This window comes from Apium graveolens, chromosome 5, assembly GCF_009905375.1.
Source record: "Apium graveolens cultivar Ventura chromosome 5, ASM990537v1, whole genome shotgun sequence".
NCBI classification, from domain to species: domain Eukaryota; kingdom Viridiplantae; phylum Streptophyta; class Magnoliopsida; order Apiales; family Apiaceae; genus Apium; species Apium graveolens.
In genome coordinates, this window is record NC_133651.1 from 7,076,294 (window position 1) to 7,095,939 (window position 19,646).

General features: G+C 33.7%; 3 protein-coding genes across 3 annotated transcripts; 1 reads left to right on the plus strand and 2 right to left on the minus strand.

The window, feature by feature from the left end:
• Nucleotides 1–674: 674 nt before the first annotated feature.
• LOC141659710 (single myb histone 6-like) lies at nt 675–2,208 on the minus strand. Its single transcript, XM_074466637.1, has 4 exons — nt 2,159–2,208; nt 1,249–1,410; nt 788–1,060; nt 675–692 (listed from the first exon to the last, which is right to left on the minus strand). Exons 2-4 carry the CDS (start codon nt 1,396–1,398, stop codon nt 675–677), a joined length of 441 nt encoding a protein of 146 aa, XP_074322738.1. The 5' UTR covers nt 1,399–1,410; nt 2,159–2,208.
• Nucleotides 2,209–14,102: 11,894 nt separating this feature from the next.
• LOC141659711 (uncharacterized) lies at nt 14,103–14,792 on the plus strand. The gene has a single exon (XM_074466638.1). It carries the CDS (start codon nt 14,103–14,105, stop codon nt 14,790–14,792), a length of 690 nt encoding a protein of 229 aa, XP_074322739.1.
• A 3,878-nt stretch (nt 14,793–18,670) lies between these two features.
• Nucleotides 18,671–19,399, minus strand: LOC141659712 (uncharacterized). Its single transcript, XM_074466639.1, has one exon. The coding sequence runs from the start codon at nt 19,397–19,399 to the stop codon at nt 18,671–18,673; it is 729 nt and encodes a 242-aa protein (XP_074322740.1).
• Between the last annotated feature and the right edge of the window lie 247 nt (nt 19,400–19,646).

Consider the following 19,646-nt stretch of genomic DNA (forward strand, 5'->3'; position numbering starts at 1 on the left):
AAGAGTAACACCAAAAGATACGAATCATTAATGCACAACAAGGTGTCTACTTTCTACTGATTCAAGATCAAGTAACAACAGCCACACATCATAAAACACCAACTATAGTAGCAAAATATTTTATGTATACGACCTGATTGAAAACCCATGAGCAGTACTTTCAAATTAATTTTTACTTTTTACTGTAATGGACAGTGATACCTTACTATGAACATATATGACACAACTTATGATCATCAAGCATTGACCAAGTCCCTTCAGAAATCGAGTTTATCAATAGATATGTTTCCTAATTATATATAGATGAAACTAAACCCTAAATTTGTTTTCTTTAAAATCTTTATAATTTACAACTTAAGAATAGAAACTTCACAATAAAGCCAACAACAAACAATGAGAGCATATTGACTTAAGAAGTTAATATGCTTGTCGATATCAGAAAATCAACAATAATCGTATGTGTATCTGATCTTTTCAGTAACCCTCTCAAGTAAATCAAGCTTATGATTAGAGGAATAACATCTCAAAGTTGGAACTTCACAATGAAGTCAATGAGAAACAAAACTCATCAAATGACTTAAAAAGTCTATCTTCATATTGGCTTAAAAAGTTAATATGCTTGTTGATTTTACCAATACTCTAAAGTATATATATCTTATCTTTATATTAACCCTCTATGTGAATTGAACAAGCTTAAAGAATAAAGGCAGAAAGACCAGATTGCAGCAGAGAAATAAATTATAGAAACTGCTTTATTTCCCCCTTCTAACCAAAAAAGATTAATTACCTCGATGAGTTTTCCATCAAATGGAACAGTTCTTGTATCTTCCAACGAAAACCTTGTTAGCTTTTCAAAAACACGCTCATGTGATGCTTCTTTAAATAAGGATGGTGGCTCGGGTTCAGCGATTTCATCTTCATCAGAGCCCTCACTAGTAAGAGCCACAAATTTACCACAGCTTCGGCTGGTCTCCTCCATTTTCTTTGGTACAGGCTTGCATCTGTTTCGAGGCTGGCCATTCGTTATGATTTGCATATTTCTCCACTTGTCCTGAAAGTCCTAACAATATTTGTTTGAAAAAATCGGAGAAAAGGAAGGACACCAAGAAAGGCTTGCATATATTATTTTGCCAACGGTATCTATAATAGTATGGGCATTAGCTTCCCGATTGTTATTACTGTTCATATTCAAACTGTGAGTAAAGTTTTTTATCAGCAATGAAAGAAGGTGTGCAAGGTTCATCGTACCTTGAGGTCCACATTTGAGCGCCTACGCAAGACACTTCCGAACTGGGGGTCTTTGAGAATAACCCGCCATTTACCGGCACCATGCTTGGCTATTCCAGCTCTCATATCGTCTTCCTCTTCAACAGTCCACTTAATCTTACAGGGACCCATAACTAATGTGATCTGTGAAAAAGTGAAGCATTTAAAATCATGCGTACTGTTCAGCGCATCTGGAAAGAAGATAACTGAAGATTTACTGAAACAAATTTAGCAAGAACTACACTAATTTTCTCTTTAAATGTTTACAGAAATTCCTCTAAGCCCAATTTTCCAACACACAATTTACAAAGGTGTGCAAATGGTTGATTATCATGAATCATGATCAACAACATTCCACACATGAATATTGTAAAATTAAGACAATTATTGTAATTGTCTATTTAGTAGAAGGTTTATACTATAAAGACTAGAAGCAAAATATAGGGTCTGACAGGAAACTTAAGCTAAATTAACAATGTCAAGAACGAACCCGAAGATCATCAATGATTACGTACATTAGTCAAAACACACTAACAGGTAAACTACAATATTAGTTGATAAAGAAGTTATAGGCTACAGTTAAATAATTTTCTTAATTACATAGTTATGTTAAAAGAAATCTTAGCTTTGACTCTTTGATGTGAGACTTGAGTTGATATATAAGAAGATGCAAAATCAGGGCAGTGACTAAACTCCCTGCTGTCTTCCAAGTCACTAAATTAATTAATTAAAATCCGATTCTGGCTGACCTCAAAAATTTAGTCATAAATTCTCTTAGCCCCAAATCTCTAGGACTCAGTAGGATATCATAAACAAACACACAAGGTACATAGCTTGATATCATACAACAAGATAAACAAACAATTCAAGATTTATAACATCTAGCACTTACTTTTAACAGAATCTTTTTAATTTCCCTGTGAAAACAGCTTGATTTAACAAAAAAAGGTATACAAAATAAAAATGTTAGATCACTGTCAATAAATATTTTCTAAAATTCTTGATACAAAAGGTGGCCACTGGCACTGAATTTTCACGATGTTTTTTAGAAGAATTGTGGGCTTACCTGTTTTTGATAGCAGAAAGCTGTAGAATATTTGTTCCTTATGCATGTATCTGGTCATATATATCATATGTGTGTCTATGAAGGGGGTTGATGCTTGTCTATATCTTATATATTTAAAATAATCTTTTAAAATAATGTACATAAGTTACTTATATCTTAACATTTTGGGATCCTTTTGGTTCACTAGGCCGTATGAGTTTGGAATGAAAAATGAGTTAAGTTGGTACGGGATTGATGATATTATATGTTTGGTTCAGTATTATAATAAATCTGTTTAATTTTAAATATAATTGAAGGCTCAATTTTGATTCAAATATTACATTAAATGTAAGTATATATTGTACACTGAAATTAAATTCTTGTATTATTTAAAAATAAGATTTTCATAAAAAATACATGATTAGTAAAATATAATTTAATCAATTAAATAATAATTCAATATTTTTCAAGAAATTAAATTTTACTAACTGACATTAAATTAAAATAGTAAAGATCTTATTTAAAATTAAATAATATATCATCTTTAAAATATGTGTATTGAAAGAATTTAATGGTATAAAAAAAGATGAAACAACAAAATTAAAATTGATAGTTTATCTTCACTTTAATATGAGCAATATCAATGGTAAAAGATGAGATTCAAGAACGCCATTCAACTGTAACTATAAGATTTGATATTTACATATTATTATGAAGATAGATTATAAAAAGACAGAGGAAAAGAAAGAGAGTAATTGATCTAACTAACTCTGAGCCTAACTAATTCTTGAACTTATATACAATATGTGCGGGATGTGCCAGCTGTAATAGAAATGATAGAAATAGAAATGATGCTAATGATATGGCTCGCATATCTGACGTGGATGTGGTCCTGAATCAATATTTCCAGGATCAATATAGCCAATATCCCCCCTCAAGTTGGAGGATGTAGAAGACATACCGAACTTGCTGAGTAGCTCTTTAAAATGAGGAGAAGGAAGGACCTTTGTAAGCACATCGGCAAGTTGGTGAGTAGTAGGAAGATATGATAATTGCAGGAGCCCTTGTAACACCTTTTCACGTGTAAAATGACAATCAAATTCTATATATTTGGTACGCTCGTGAAAGACGGGATTCTTAGCTATGTAAAGTGCTAATTGATTATCGCAATGAAGAGTAATCAGAGTTAAACTAGTGAGGCCAAGTTCAGTTAAAAGATGAACCAACCAAGTAAAGCCATGTCACGATACTCGGATTCAGAAGATGATCGTGATATAGTACCCTACTTCTTAGACTTCCAGGAGACTGGGGAATTTCCAAATAGAATAACGTAACTTGTAATGGAACGTCTAGTGTTAGGGCAAGAAGCCCAATCGGAATCTGAGAAAGCCTGGACAGTTAAAGTATCCGAGACTTTAAGCAAAATACCTTGGCCAGTAGATTGTGCAACATAACGTAATGTATGAGTAAGAGCAGCCGAATGAGTGGAACGAGAGTGTTGCATAAATTGACTCAACGTTTGAACAACATATGATAAGTCATGATGAGTGTTGGTAAGATAATTGAGCTTACTTACTAGTGACCTATACATTTCAGGATCAAAAATTAAATCATCATTAGACATGTTATACTTCTGATGCAGAGGATGGGGAGTAACAGCAGAACGAGTAATATCCAAAGAACAACCTTGAAGCAACTCAGTAGCAAACTTGCGTTGTGTTAACACTATACCCTCAGATACATATCCAACTTCAAGTCCTAAGAAATAATGAAACTCGCCTAAGTCTTTAATACTGAATTCCCGATGAAGATGAGATTTAAGCTCATCAATTTCCACCAAATTATCACCTGTGACGATAATATCATCGATATAAACAACAACAATAGTGATCTGGCCTCCAGTGAATTTAGTGAACAAGTTGTAATCGTTTTTGGATTGGGTATAACCTTGTAAAAGCAACTCCCGTAAAAGCTTAAAAAACCATTCTCAGGATGCCTGTTTAAGGCCATATAAAGACTTCTTTAAACGACAAACTTGGTTAGGTAGATGAGGCACACCATCAGGAATCCTCATATAAACTTCTTCCTTTAAATCACTGTGCAAGAACGCATTATTAACATCCAACTGAAATAGTTTCCATTTTTGCTAGTTACCAGAGCAATCAAACACAGGATTGCTGTCATCTTTATAACAGGTGAAAATGTTTCATCGTAATCAATACCATGCTTTTGATTGAAGCTCTTTGCAACTAAAAGAGCTTTGTATCGTTCTAAAGAACCATCAAAATTGAGCTTGACCTTAAAAACCCATTTATTACCAATCGCTTTCTTCCGCGGGGGAAAATCAACTAAAGCCCAATTGTGATTATCTGCTAAGGCTTTTAATTCCTTATTGATAGCTTCTAGCCACAAAGGATGTGTAGAAGCCTCGATATAATTTCTAGGTTCAACAATAAAGCTAGTGTGTGAAAGAAAAGCTTTGTGTGTAGATGGAAAAGCGTCATACAGAACTAAATTACACCAATGAGGTGATGCATTGAGACTTTCAAGATGTGTCAAATGACACTGATAAGAATTCAAATAAGAAGGAGCCTTTCTGACCCTGGTAGATTGCCTTAAGGAACAACAGTGGCATTTTGAGAAGAAATATCAGATGAATTATCAGATTGAGTGTTTTCAGAAACAGAATTATCTGGTGACAATGTGGTGGAAGAACGGTCATGGTTACCATCATTTTGAGTAGAATCACTAGGATTAGTGTTAGAAAAAGTATCATTTGATATATCATAAGAATAAAATAATTTAGTGGAAGTAACATTAAGCAAGAAAATAACTGTATTATATTGAGAATCAGAAGGTGTTGGCATAATGTGCTAGGGAAAATGATGCTCATGAAAATTAAGATCTCAAGAAATAAAAATCTTTTTAGTTTTAAAATCAAGAATCTTGTATCCTTTAATATGTGGAGGGTAGCCAATGAAAACACAAGGGTAGGCTTTAGGATCAAATTTAGAACGATTAGGTGTGTTATTAGAAACATAACAGAGGCAGCCAAAAATCCTCAAATTATCAAGACAAAGAGGTTTGTTGTATAGTCTTCGAAAGAGTGTATCATTGTTAATATTATGAAGGGGCATATGGTTAAATAAATAACAAGCACATAATATACACTCTCCCCAATAACAAATAGGTAAACGAGATTGAAAAGCAAGAGAGCGGGCAGTGTCTAGTAGATGTTTATGCTTGCGTTCAACTACATCATTTTGTTGTGGTGTGTAACTGCAAGTAGTCTTATGTATAATTCCTTTAGCCTGGTACAACTTGTTCATGGCACCTTCATCGAGTTCCTTTGCATTATCACTTTTAACACAACCAACGGAAGTATGGAATTGAGTCTCAACATAGTTAAGAAATTGAGTCAGAACATAAACAACATCTGATTTATATTTGATCAAATGAATCCAATTATATCGGCTATAATCGTCTACAATAATAACAAACTGAGTACATCCATTGTGATTTTTAACCCTATAAGGGCCCCAAATATCAACATGGATAAGCTGGAAAATGGCAGTAGTCTTGATTGAACTATGTGAAAAAGACTTCTTATGATGTTTAGCTAAAGGACAAATATGACAGAAAGAATCTACTTTTGTACAATTCTTAATAGAACAACTAGGTTGAATGATTCTAAGTTGCTGAAAGGACAAATGTCCAAGCCTCAAATGCCACGGTTTAGCTTCAGTTGATATGGAGAGACAAGCAGCTTTGTTGGTGAAAAATTGAGATGCAGAACTAGATTTAACAGGATGCAGAATATATAATCCATGTTGTAAATTACCAAGATGAATGAGAAGCTGATTCTGAGAAAGCACTACAAGAAACAGAGCAATAGACATCACCCATTTAACATCGGTTGGAAATGCCACCAATGTTAAAAGAAGTTTTAACATCACTTGGTTTTTAAACAATGTTAAAGAGTTTGTAGACATCAGTTAAAGATGTAACTGTTGTTTATTCTCATTTTTTTCTGAAATACGGCTACATCAGCCTAGTCCTAAAGCGATGTCTAAAACTCATTTTAAAAATTGTCCCGTTACCTCCCCTTTTCTTCCCCGCCTTAACCAAATTTTCACAATTGATTCTCCCCTAGCCATTTTTTGCCTTCCCTCCTAACACAAACTGTAAGAACCCAAATTTTTGACATCGGTAAAAGACCTTTATAAATGGTAACCTTGCGGTTTAATAAAAACTTTTACGACCACACCATATACGAGTTTTTAATTTAAGATTCCGAGTTGATATTGTGATTATACGTACCAAATGAGTGTATGTAAACGCTATTAGTTTTCGAAGAAAACGAACTTTGAAAAATAACCGTATCTATGAACCATCAAGGATTACGAGAATCACGATATAATTATAAATTTAAAATCCTACAAATTAAAATCCAAGTACGATACTTCAAAACATAAAGAACGTATAAGAAAGAATTTACACCGTGAACCGTTTACGAGAATTTATTATGAAAAAAATAAGTGACAGAGCGAACAAGTAAACGAATAAATAAACGTATCAAACTAAGCTAAATATACAAGCTAACTAGAGTAAGAAACTAACCATGGTCAAGTAACCAAATAGAAACCTAGCTAGATAGGAAATGATAACCTAAAGGCTAATAATAGTAAACCTAAAGTCTAAATTAAGTAGAATAGCTTACAAATCTAGGATGCTAGCCAAGATATTCATGAATTTAGTAGTACTAGGATATATACTAAATCATATCTCACAAATCTTCCAAGAGAAGCATTTCCAAGAAGCAACAAAACTTTCTCTCTCTCTCCTCTTTCTCTCTACAAAACACAATGCTGATTTCAAGAACACCATGGAAAGAAAAATTCATCTCATGTTCTACTCATTTAAATATCACCAAATTTTAACCAAAGATTCCTCATATCATGTAAAAGGTACGTTCAAAATTTCATGGCCATTGGATTAGTATAGCATAGTCAAATCCTTGCTCAAAATTGGTGGTGAATAGTAACTCCGAAAATCTCTTTTTATTTTCTTGATTTTCATGGCATGATTTAGGATCCTTAAGCACAACCAATCCCTCCCAAGATTCAACCATAAAGAAGAGAATCTCCCAAGCTACCAAGAAAAGTATAAACCTTCATCCAAACTTTGTTTAAGTTTTAAATTTCAAGAAAAGTAAGGATCTTGGATATAAGTATGATTTTGATGATTGATTTGATATTATCTTGATGTTTAGTTAATTAGTTTTAAGGTTGATTATTGTTGCCTGAAGAACATGATGTTCTTGAGGGGAGTTATTATAGATGACCGAACTTTTAAAATGATTTTCACCTAATTAAATTCATTTTATCGAAATGAAACTTTTATGATAAATATTGCAAGAATTCAAGAAGCTCCGCGAGGTGGTTTCGTATTAAAATATTATTATAAAATTTATTAAAAATGATAGAGTGCGAGTCACGTAATAGTAACATTCGGTAAAGTCAACTCTAGAAGACTACTTGACCGTCCGTTTCGACCAAGGATTGATACTTATTTCGAGTCGGTCGAATATTGAAAATTATGAATTATTGAACTTATTACTAGAATTTAAGTTGGTGATGAGAGTAGGAATGTTGATTAACATTATGATATTTGTTGATTAGAAAACCTGGAATTAGAGGAAGTCGGGAAACGTAGCTTGGACTCCATAAGAGTTTTCAAACCCTACCTTTTTAAAACTGTTGTGTTGTGTTTGTTTTCAAATATTTGCGATACATACATGATTTTGTGTTACGATATTTTACGGACTCTGATATATAATCATATGATATGTTAATGATTTCGGTACAAGAATATTATCGGATTTCAATTGATAATGCAATCAGACAACACTTGACAAACAACGGTTAAAAAAAAACACCGTCGTCCTAAAAAATCATACAACGGTTAATTGATTTTACAGAAAAAACAGTTGTGTGAGCTCCAGAACAAACAACGGATATTCATCTTTTTTAAACTGTTGTACAAGTTGTATCCTCTCATCGAGTCAAACAACAGTTTTTTTAAATATAGTGTTGTTGTAGATCTTTAACATAACGATTACAAACCGTTGTTACTATGTTAACGTATAGGGATATAAGACAACAGTTTTGACATTACATTGTGTAATTAAGACAACGGTTTTTTAGAAAGGTTGTCCTCTAAACCATCAAACAACGGAATGAAACCGTTTGTCTGAGGAATTTCAATGGGTACCACGTATTGAGGTGGCAGCACGTGATAGGTGGTAAATCATTACACAATGATTGCTGACGTGGCGAAATGAGAGCCCTTCATTGATATGAGATTTGATATTGGCCGTTAGATCGAAAAATAGCCCGAATTCTATACAACGGGTTTTATGTTAAAACAAAAGTGTTGTCTTAGTTGGTCTCATACAAGCTTTTAGATATTTACGTTGTGTAATTCACATAACAGTTTTTACAAGGGTTGTCTTAGAAAACTTCATACAACGGAACAAAACAGTTGTCTGAAATAGTTATTTTATTAATTTCAATGGGCAACACCTGATGAGGTGGCACCCCATGATTGGTTGTAAACATTTTACTCGGATTGCTGAAGTGTCTGAATGAATAGCCCTTGATTGAAATGAGATTAGATATTAGCCGTTAGATTGAAAAAAAGCTGATATGCTCACACAACGGTTATTATAATAAAAAAAAGCGTTGTCTTATTTTATCTTTACACAATGGTTTTTCAAGGAAACCATTGTAAAAGTATTACTCTATAAAGGAGATTTCCGGTTTACAAGATAATTTCTAAAATGATTTTTTCGACGATCCAAACCGTACGGATGTTAAGATATATCAATTTTAGTCATATGAAAAAATTAATAAAAAAATATGAACTTCATCTTGCATGTCAGGATTAGAAAAATCCGGTAAAAGTACCTCTCCCGACAACGAGACTCGTTTCCCGATTTACAAGATTAATTTATAAAATGATTTTTTTCGACGATCCAACCGTACGGATGTTAAGATATATCAATTTTAGTCATATGAAAAATTATTAAAAATATGAACTTCATCTTGCATGTCAGGATTAGAAAAATCCGGTAAAAGTACCCCTCCCGACAACGAGACTCGTTCCCGATTTACAAGATTAATTTTTAAAATGATTTTTTCGACGATCCGACCGTACGGATGTTAAGATATATCAATTTTAGTCATATGAAAAAATTATTAAAAAATATGAACTTCATCTTGCATGTCAGGATTAGAAAAATCCGGTAAAAGTACCCCTCCCAACAACGAGACTCGTTCCCGATTTACAAGATTAATTTTTAAAATGATTTTTTCGACGATCCAACCGTACGGATGTTAAGATATATCAATTTTAGTCATAAGAAAAAATTATTAAAAAATATGAACTTCATCTTGCATGTCAGGATTAGAAAAATCCGGTAAAAGTACCCCTCCCGACAACGAGACTCGTTTCCCGATTTACAAGATTAATTTATAAAATGATTTTTTTCGACAATCCTTCGACAATATGAAGATTAGTGCTATTTCTACTCAAGTTGAGTTCTATAGTTTTATTCCTTGTGATGTTTGTCATTTTGCTAAACAAATCAGGTCTTCTTTTCCAGCTAGTACTAGTCATTCTACTGAACCTTTTCATTTGTTACATTGTGATTTGTGGGGGCCTTACAAGTATAAGACATATTTTACTTGTAATTCTTTTCTTACTATAGTGGATGACTGTAGTAGATGTACCTGGACCTTCTTGATATCAAATAAATCTCAAGTATTCTTAATTTTTCTAATTTTCTGATTCACATTAGAATCATTTCAAAGCCTTAGTTAAAATTGTGAGATCTGATAATGGCTCAAATTTTTTTAATAAAGATCTTACAAAATTGTTTCAGTTTTATGGAATTGATCATCAAAGTTCTTGTGTTGAGACTCTTCAACAAAATGGAAGGGCTGAAAGAAAAACACAGACATCTTCTTCTGTTGCAAGAGCTCTCAAATTCAATTCAAAAGTTCCAATTCATCTTTGGGGAGATTGTTTACTCACTACCACTTATATCATAAACAAACTCATCTAAAATCTTAACAACTTATCTCCTTATGAAATACTTTTTCATAAACCACCTCTCTATGATCATATGAGAGTATTTGGTTGTCTTGCATATGCTTCTACCTTGTCTAAGAGAGCAGATAAGTTTACTCCAAGAGCAACTAAACTATGTGTTCATTGGATATCCTCAACATCAAAAAGGCTACAAACTCATTAATATTGAAACATGTCATAAGTTTGTGTCTACAGATGTTGTCTTTTATGAGAATGTTTTTTCCCTATACTACATCTGTTTCCATTACTTCAACCATGTTTCCTTCAGATTCTTCTTTTATTGATGATTTAGAATTGTCAAATACTCCATCTTCTGCACACACTGAGCTGGAACATCATCATTTTCCTTCTATTTCATTATGATTCACATCATTCTCATGATACTTCACCTTCTGTTAATTCTCATCTTGATAATTCTCATGATTCTGATAACACTGATCATATATCTTCTTCTGATAGTGGTTCTGCTACAGTATTACCTATACCTGAGAAAAGTTCTAGACCTATTAGAGTAAAACAATTACCAGTTAAGTTCTCAGATTATACAGGTCTTCCAACAATTCTTAATAAGACTTGTGCCATAACTGTTACATATCCACTTCATATTGTTGATTCCGTGCAAGGTTTTACACCAACTTATCAGGCTTTTGTAGCAAATTCCACTGTCATCCCTGAACCCTTATTTTATTCTCAAGCTATAAAAGATTCTAACCGGTGTAAAGCAATGCAATTAGAACTGAGTGCTTGGAAGCCAATAATACTTGGCAAATTACTTCTCTTCCTCCCGGCAAGAAGGCAATGGGTTGTAAATGGATTTATAAAGTCAAGTATAAATCTGATGGTACTTTGGAAAGATATAAAGCCAGATTGGTGGCTCAAGGTTTTACACAGACTTGCAGGAGTGGATTATTTTCAAACCTTTCCACCAGTAGCTAAAATGGCCACTGTCAGAATGGTACTATCCATTGCTGCTATTCAAAACTGGCATATTAATCAGTTGGACATTACCAATGCTTTTTTAAATGGAGATCTTCATGAAGAAGTGTACATGAGATTGCCTCCAGGTGTGCCTATTCCTGCTTCTTTTGTTGGCACTAATCCTGTCAGTGGTTTGATAAGCTTTCTGATTGCTGTTATCCAATTTGGCTTTACACAATCAAGGGGAGATGCTTCTATATTTTATCTACATTCAGTTACTTCAGTTACAGTATTGCTGGTTATGCTGATGACATAATACTGGCTGGTTCTTATGTCAAGCAAATTGGAAAGATAAAAGAGTTTCTTGCTTCTAAGTTCAAACTGAAAGATTTAGGACACTTGAACTATTTTCTTGGACTTGAAATAACAAGGTCTTCAGAAGGCATATATATACATCAAAGGAAGTATGCAATGAATTTGCTGGAGAATACAGGTCTGTTAGCTGCAAATCCAAGTGCTATAACCATGGAAGCTCAACATAATCTCCAGTATGATTCTGGAACATCTTTTCCTGATGCTATGCAATACAGAAGATTGGTTAGGCAGTTGATTTATTTGACAATTACCAGACCATACATTTCTTATCCAGTGCATATATTGAGTCAGTTTATGGCTGCACCAACAGATGTTCATTGGAAGGCTGCACTGAAATTAGTAAGGTACATAAAGGGTAATCCTGGCCAAGGTATGTTTTTATCAGCTAAAAGTCCATTAAAATTGAAAGCTTTTTGTGATGCTGATTGGGCTACATGTCCTATGACTAGAAGATCATTGTCTGGATATTGTGTCATGTTAGGAGATTCACTTATTTCATGGAAATGCAAAAAGCAGAATACAATAGCAAGATCTTCTGCAGAGGCGGAATACAGAGCTTTGGAAACTATACTATGTGAAGTCACTTGGTTGTACAATCTATTCAAAGAAATATATTTCAAGATTCCTACACCAGTTCCTTTGTATTGTGATTATACATCTGCAATTCACATAGCTGAAAATCTAGTTCTTCATAAGAGGACAAAGCATATCGAGCTGGAATGCCATTTCATCAGAGATAAAGTCAAGGAAGGGCTGGTGTAACCTGTGTACTTGTCTACCAAACAGCAACCAGCTGATCTACTTACTAAACCTTTGATAGCTGCAAGACTAACGTATTTATTGAGCAAATTGGGAGTTCGAAACATGTTCAGACCTGCCAATTTGAAGGAGGGTATTAGACTGCATAAGATAGATAGTGGTTAAGTTAGAAATTAGTTAAGGGTAGATTAGACATTTAATCTAGTTGAGAGTTAGTTACTTCCCGCCTAAAAGTTTGTTCTTGTAAACTTGTATATAACTCAAAACAATCTGTACATTTTATTCATTCAATACAATTTTCATTTTTCACATTAATTTGAAATAACAACATACTGGTAGAATTATTTCCAAGTGTTCACAGTTTAGCGAAACCGATAATATAAACTCAGTCACTGTAGAAATAATTCTGTAAAACCTAAGTCTTTCATTTCCTTCGGCATATCCATGTATGCAAATTCTGTTGGTCCTATACGTTCAACCATTACTCTAGCCACCTCATCTCTGACCTCATCTCTGCCAGCTAATGCCCAGCTCAGCTAACTACAGCTCAACATTCTGTTATAAATTCTGTGGACACAATTTGCAGTATATATAGTCATTGAAAAAGTGACAAAAGTGGTAGTAGTGTGTATAAGACTCTATTCTTCTTCTTCATAAGTTTGTTAAGTTTGTAAAACAGATTCAGATGGATTATAGAAAATAATATCTTCTAGTTCTCATTTCTACACCTTCAATGCATTATATTTGCATTATCATCATGGTATCAGAGCATGATTTCAATCAAAATCAACAGTTAATCGGTGTTCTTTTCAGGTGATCTTGTTCTTGTCTTCAATTCTTCATTATATAGATCGTCGATTTATTCGATTCGTCGTCATCGATATTTCCTAGCAATTTCATTGTTCATAATAATTTCTGATTTCAAGCTTTGCGATTAGTAACGATTAGTGTTTTGTTGATATTGGTTGAGATGTATAAATGTTTTGTGTGTGCATATTAGTTGTTTATAGAATTTGGGAACGATCTATCGTTAATTCATTAATTTTCTTCATCAAAATTGTGATTAGATCAGTATATTTGATTCTCTTCAATTTAAGCAACGATTTATTGTTAATTTTGTGATTAGACCAGTATATTCTGATTCTCTTCAATCTAAGCAATGATTTGTTGTTAATTCACCAATCTTCAAAAATAAATCAATTCATTACTCGATTCACTATGTCTGAAACTAGATCTAGACCGTGTTTACCACCTAATAAGGATCCTACCCGTGTTTATTTCATTCATCCTTCTGATTCTAATACTACTCAGTTAGTATCCGTCAAATTCAATGATACTGGATTCAATAACTGGAAATGTTCGATGATGCTAAGTCTATTAGCTAAGATTAAAATCGATTTTGTTGATGGTATTATAAGCAAGCCTGAACCAACTACAGTTGAGTATAAGCCTGGGAAAGGTGTAATGATCTAGTGTGTGCTTGGTTGTTGTTCAATATGGATGATGTGATAGCTAAAGTGTTATGTTTCTCAAAAGTGCGCGTGAAATTTGGATTGAACTAGAGGAAAGGTTTGGCTATACATCCATGACACAAGTGTATTCACTGGAGCAGCAGTTAGCTGAATTGAGTCAAGGTTCTAATAATATATCTGAATTCTTCACTAAAATTAAAATGATTTGGGATGCAGTCAATGATGCAAATCCGTTTCCTACTTGTACCTGTTTGAAATGCACATGTAATCTGGAACATAGGGTTTATCAGATGCAGCAAGATCAAAGAATGATTCAATTTATAATGAAACTAAATGAAGAATTTGCATCTGTGAGAGGGAATATATTGATGCAATATCCTATGCCTAACATCGCTAATGCTTATAGGCTCTTTGCTCAAGAAGAAATACACAAGGAGTTATCATCTGTGACAAGTCAAACTGAATCTTTAGCCTGTTTTTCAAAGAAGAAAAATTTCAAGAATTTTAAGCCACAAAGTATGTTTAACAAGAATCAGTTTGTACCTAACAAAACTACAAAAGGAGTTCAGGCAGGTGCTCCTGGGAGAAAACCTCAATATTTCCGCACTCATTGCAAGATTCCACCAGGGTTCAAATCTAACAGGGATAAGAAGGTTGCTGCTACAATTCAAGCTGATTTGATTAAAGAAGAAGGCTCATCCTCCACCACTTTTTCTGCTGCTCAGTACAATCAATTTCTGGAAATGTTAAACAAACGTCAGCAATCTGGTTTTTCTTCTGTCAAGCAAAATGAGGACTCTTAGAACACTCATGCTCTTCTAGCAGGAAATATATGTCTTATGTCTAAATATGATAAAGATTGGATTATAGACAGTGGGGCAACATATCATATTTGCTCTAATATTGATCTATTTAAAGATTACAAATCAGTTACTGGTAGCAATAAGTTTATTACTGTTCCAGATGGGAGAAAAGTTCAGATAACTCATATAAGAAAAATATCTCTAAATAATGACATCATTTTATATAATGTACTTTATGTTCCTGAGTTTTATTTCAATCTGATTTCGGTTAAGAGGTTATGTAAGGATTTGAGTTGTCAAGTAGTTTTCATTCATGACAAGTGTTATGTTCAGGGCCTTTCACAGAGGAATCAAATGCTTCTTGGTAGTCTTCACAATGGATTATATCATACTGAACCTGAAGAAACCGAGTCACAAATATGTTGCACAATAGTTGAAGAAGCCCAGTTATGGCATCTAAGGATGTGGCATAAACCATTTTCCTCATCTCAAGCTAGTAAATCCACAATGTGATACCAAAAATTGTGCCAATCAATTCATCTGTCAAGTTTGTCCTGCAGCAAGACAGACTAGAAAGTCTTTTTCTTGTAGTTGTATCAAAACAAAAGGTGTATTTGAATTGATCCATTTAGATATCTGGGGACCATATCAAACAAAAACTCCAAATGGTTGTAATCAGTTTTTAACTGTGGTTGATGCTTACAACCGATTTACTTGTGTTCATTTGTTAAAACCTAAATCTGAGGTTATTTTGTTTTGTTGAAATTTGCTGCCTATGTTGAAACTCAGTTCAAAACTAAGATTCAAAGTATAAGATCTGACAATGCAAAGGAGTTTTGTGAAGGTGATTTGCAAGTTTTCTGTCAAAAGCAAGGTATTCTTCATCAACAAGTTGTGCATACACACCCCAACAGAATGGGGTAGTAGAAAGAAAGCACAAACACTTGCTTGAAACTGCTCGAGCTTTATCTTACCAGTCTAAAGTACCTCTTCGATATTGGGATGAGTGTATTCTTTGTGCAACCTATTTGATTAATCAAATGCCATTAGCTAGTATCAATAATCACTTTCCTTATTTCAAACTTTTTAATCAACCTCCAGAATTAGACCATCTTAGAACATTTGGTTGCTTATGTTTTGTTAACACTCTAACTGTCCACAGAACCAAATTTCATCCTCGAGCTAGTTCCTGGGATATTTTTAGGATATTCCTAATACATATTAAAGGATAAAAGGTTTTAGGCATTGCTACAAACAAAGTGACTACTTCCAGAGATGTCACATTCTTTAAAAAACATTTTCCCTTCTTATTTCAAAATGAAACTTCCGCTTCATCTTATCCAACAGTCATTTATCTTTCTTCTGTCACTCCTTTTTCATCTATCATTAATCATGAGTAAATGTTTCCTTGTTCTGATGGAAACGCTAGTTCAGTTGATACTAACAGTCCAACTTTGAATTCTTACATTGATCTCTCAAATACTCCTAATTCTTCAAATACTCATGATACTAATAGTATTTCTTCGACTGACCCTTCTTTAGTGCATAATATCAATACTTCTGTTCTGGATACTCATCTGCCTTCTTTAAGACAATCAACCAGATATCATAAGCCTCCTGGATACTTAAAAGATTTTTACTGCAATACAGTTTTGCTGTCTAATCACTGGTGTAATCTAGTACAGTTTTCTGACCTTCCTTGTGAGAAGAAATGTATTATCTCTAAGATATGTGATATAATTGAACCTTCCTCTTATTCAGAAGCTTCACAACATCCTCTTTGGATTGAAGCAATGAACAAAGAATTAGTAGCTTTATCTGCTAACAATACTTGGAAATTGACTGATTTACCTAAAGGAAAAAAGGCAATTGGTTCTAAATGGGTATATAAAGTTAAACTTAAAGCAGATGCAAGGCCCGTTTAGTAGCCAAGGGTTTTAACCAAAAATATGGTATTGATTAGACTTTCTCTCCTGTGGTTTAAATGGCTACTATTAGGTATATTCTAGCTGTTGCTGCTTCTTCTGATTGGTTTGTTCATCAACTCGATGTGAACAATGCATTTTTACATGGTGATCTATCCGAGGAAGTGTATATGAAAGTGCCAGATGGTGTTCCTAATCCTTTTAGTAAAGGTTTGCAGACTCAGAAAATTAATTTATGGGCTTAAGCAGGCTTCTAGAGAGTGGCATTCCAAATTGACTCATACCCTTATTCTTCAAGGTTTTGTTCAGTCAAAAAATGATTATAGTCTCTATATCAGAAGCACTGCTGGTTTAATCTGCATTGCGGCAGTATATATAGATGATGTTATCTTGACAGGTACTGATCATGAAGCTATTTCTGAACTTAAAGTTTTTTTGCATCAGACTTTTGGTATTAAAGACCTTGGCAGATTAAATTACTTTCTTTGCATAGAGGTCAGCTATCTCTCTACTGGTATATTTTTGAGTCAAAAGAAGTTACTCATGAGCTACTTGACAATAGTGCTCTTGATCTTACCAAGAAGGCTACGACTCCATTGCCTTTAAATATGAAACTTTCAGCTGGTGAAGGTGATTCTTTGTCAAATTCTGATGACTATAGGTCTCTAGATGGAAAATTAAATTTCTTAACAACTACTCATCCTGATTTAGCCTATACTGTGCAGTCTCTTAGTCAGTTTATGCACAGTCCTTGTACTACTCATTTTGCTGCTTTAACACACACTCTTCGATATGTGGCACATACTGTTGGTCAGGGTATTCTGCTTAAAGCAAATACTGACATAAAGCTTCAGGCTTTTACTGATTTTGATTGAGCTGCTTGTTCTAATTCAAGGAAATCTATTACAGGATATGTTCTTCTATTAGGAAATTCACCAGTTTCTTGGAAATCGAAGAAACAAAGTACCATTTCTAAGTCCTCTTCCGAGGATGAATACAGGGCAACGACAACTGCTTCTTCTGAGGTCACTTGGCTTATTCGTTTATTGGTGGAATTGGGTGTTTCAGGTCTTACGCCGGTTACTCTTCACTTTGACAATCAGTCCGCACTACATATAGCTAAAAATCCTGTATTTCATGAACGTACGAAGCATTTTGAGATTGACTGTCATTTTACAAGGGACAAAGTTATGAAGGGCTTAATTCAACTCACGTATTTACCTACTCATTGTCAACTTGCTGATGTGTTTACTAAGATTTTGCCTTCTCTATATTTCAAAGAGCTTCTTTCCAAGTTAGGATTTCATGATCCTCAGTCTCCTACAATACCTAACTTGAGGGGGGGTGTTGGTCCTATACGTTCAGCCATTACTCTAGCCACCTCATCTCTGTTGGTGTTTAGACTAATAAAAGAAAGAGAGAAAAATATAGAGAAGTAGTGAATGAAATGAGATACATACTTCTATCTAATTTCTGATAACCAACGTGTGATTTTATACACTAAAAAAAACTAAAACTCCTAAAAACTAGTTATTATCTTATCTACTAATTATTTGAAAAACACCTAACAAAACTAATCAACAAATATTCAAGAAAACAATTCAAATAATTTTGAATTATTCTCAACACTCCCTCATAATTCAAATTCTAAAAATTAATTCGATGATGCTGTACTTCCCACCATCACCATTGTTGTTGGAGCCCTTCTCTCCACAGTTTCATTTGGGAGCCCTTCTCTCCACAGTTTCATTTGGGAGCCCTTCTCTCCACAGTTTCATGTTGATGTACTTCTCACCAACGTACACATTGGAGCACTTCTCTCCAATATCAAAATAGTTCTTCATCAAATACTTGTGTCTTATTGACACTTTCTTCCGTCTTGACTCTACAATACTTCTGCACATGTCCAAACCTCTTGCATTTAAAGCATTTAGGTCTTTCCTTGTTCCAATATTATTTTTCTTCATGTCCATTCTTCTTACAATGACCACATTGAGTAAATTTTATTTTTTGCTTTTGAGTTTTTGCCAAAAAAGCTCCTTCCACCGCATTTTCAGTTTCCTTGTTTCTCATCGCTCTTCTTTGTTCTTGAGCTTGCAGAGAATTAATTAGCTCGGATAATGATAGTTCACTTATAACTTTTGAATCTTCAAGAGATGAAAGATTTGACTCAAACCTTTCAGGCAAACTCACAAACATCTTCTCTACAATTTTGCTATCAGGCACATCTTCTCTAATCAGCCGCATTTTGTTAACAACACCCATCAAATTTTTATAATAATCTTGTATAGTGTCTTTTTCTTTCATGGCTAAAGTCTCAAAATCCCTTTTGAGATTTAAAACTTGCATCCTCTTTATTCTTGCGTTGCCCTCATACAATTCTTTTAGTTTGTCCCAAGCCTCTTTTCCTGTTTCACAAGCTATAATTCTTGTGAAAATCGATTCTAACACGGCCGTATGAATAATTGATAAAGCCCTTAGACCCTTACTTGACTCATTTTCGTGAAACTTGATTTGATTTAGAATAGGATTGTCTGTAAGAGGTTGTATCTCCCTCTCACTTTTCACCCATGTCCATAAACCCAAATCTTTCAAATGAGTTTTCATTTTAACATCCCATACTTGATAATTTTCACCACTAAAAAATGGAGGAGAAAGATTTGGTGTTTGATTTGAAGACATGGCTATGTTATATCACAGACCCTTAAGATCAATAAGGCTCATGATACCACTGTTGGTGTGTGTTTAGACTAATAAAAGAAAGAGAGAAAATATAGAGAAGTAGTGAATAAAATGAGATACATACTTCTATCTAATTTCTGATAACCAACGTGTGTTTTTATACACTAAAAAAAACTAAAACTCCTAAAAACTAGAATTTATCTTATCTACTAATTATTTGAAAAACACCTAACAAACTAATCAACAA

Excerpts from the sequence above, each read along its gene's own strand:
- LOC141659711 (XM_074466638.1), top strand. The coding sequence starts at position 14,103 with ATGACACAAGTGTATTCACTGGAGCAGCAGTTAGCTGAATTGAGTCAA.
- LOC141659710 (XM_074466637.1), bottom strand. The coding sequence starts at position 1,398 with ATGGGTCCCTGTAAGATTAAGTGGACTGTTGAAGAGGAAGACGATATG. Across the intron at positions 1,061-1,248 it reads GCTCAAATGTGGACCTCAAG|GACTTTCAGGACAAGTGGAG; the intron begins GTACGATGAACC and ends AAATATTGTTAG.
- LOC141659712 (XM_074466639.1), bottom strand. The coding sequence starts at position 19,399 with ATGTCTTCAAATCAAACACCAAATCTTTCTCCTCCATTTTTTAGTGGT.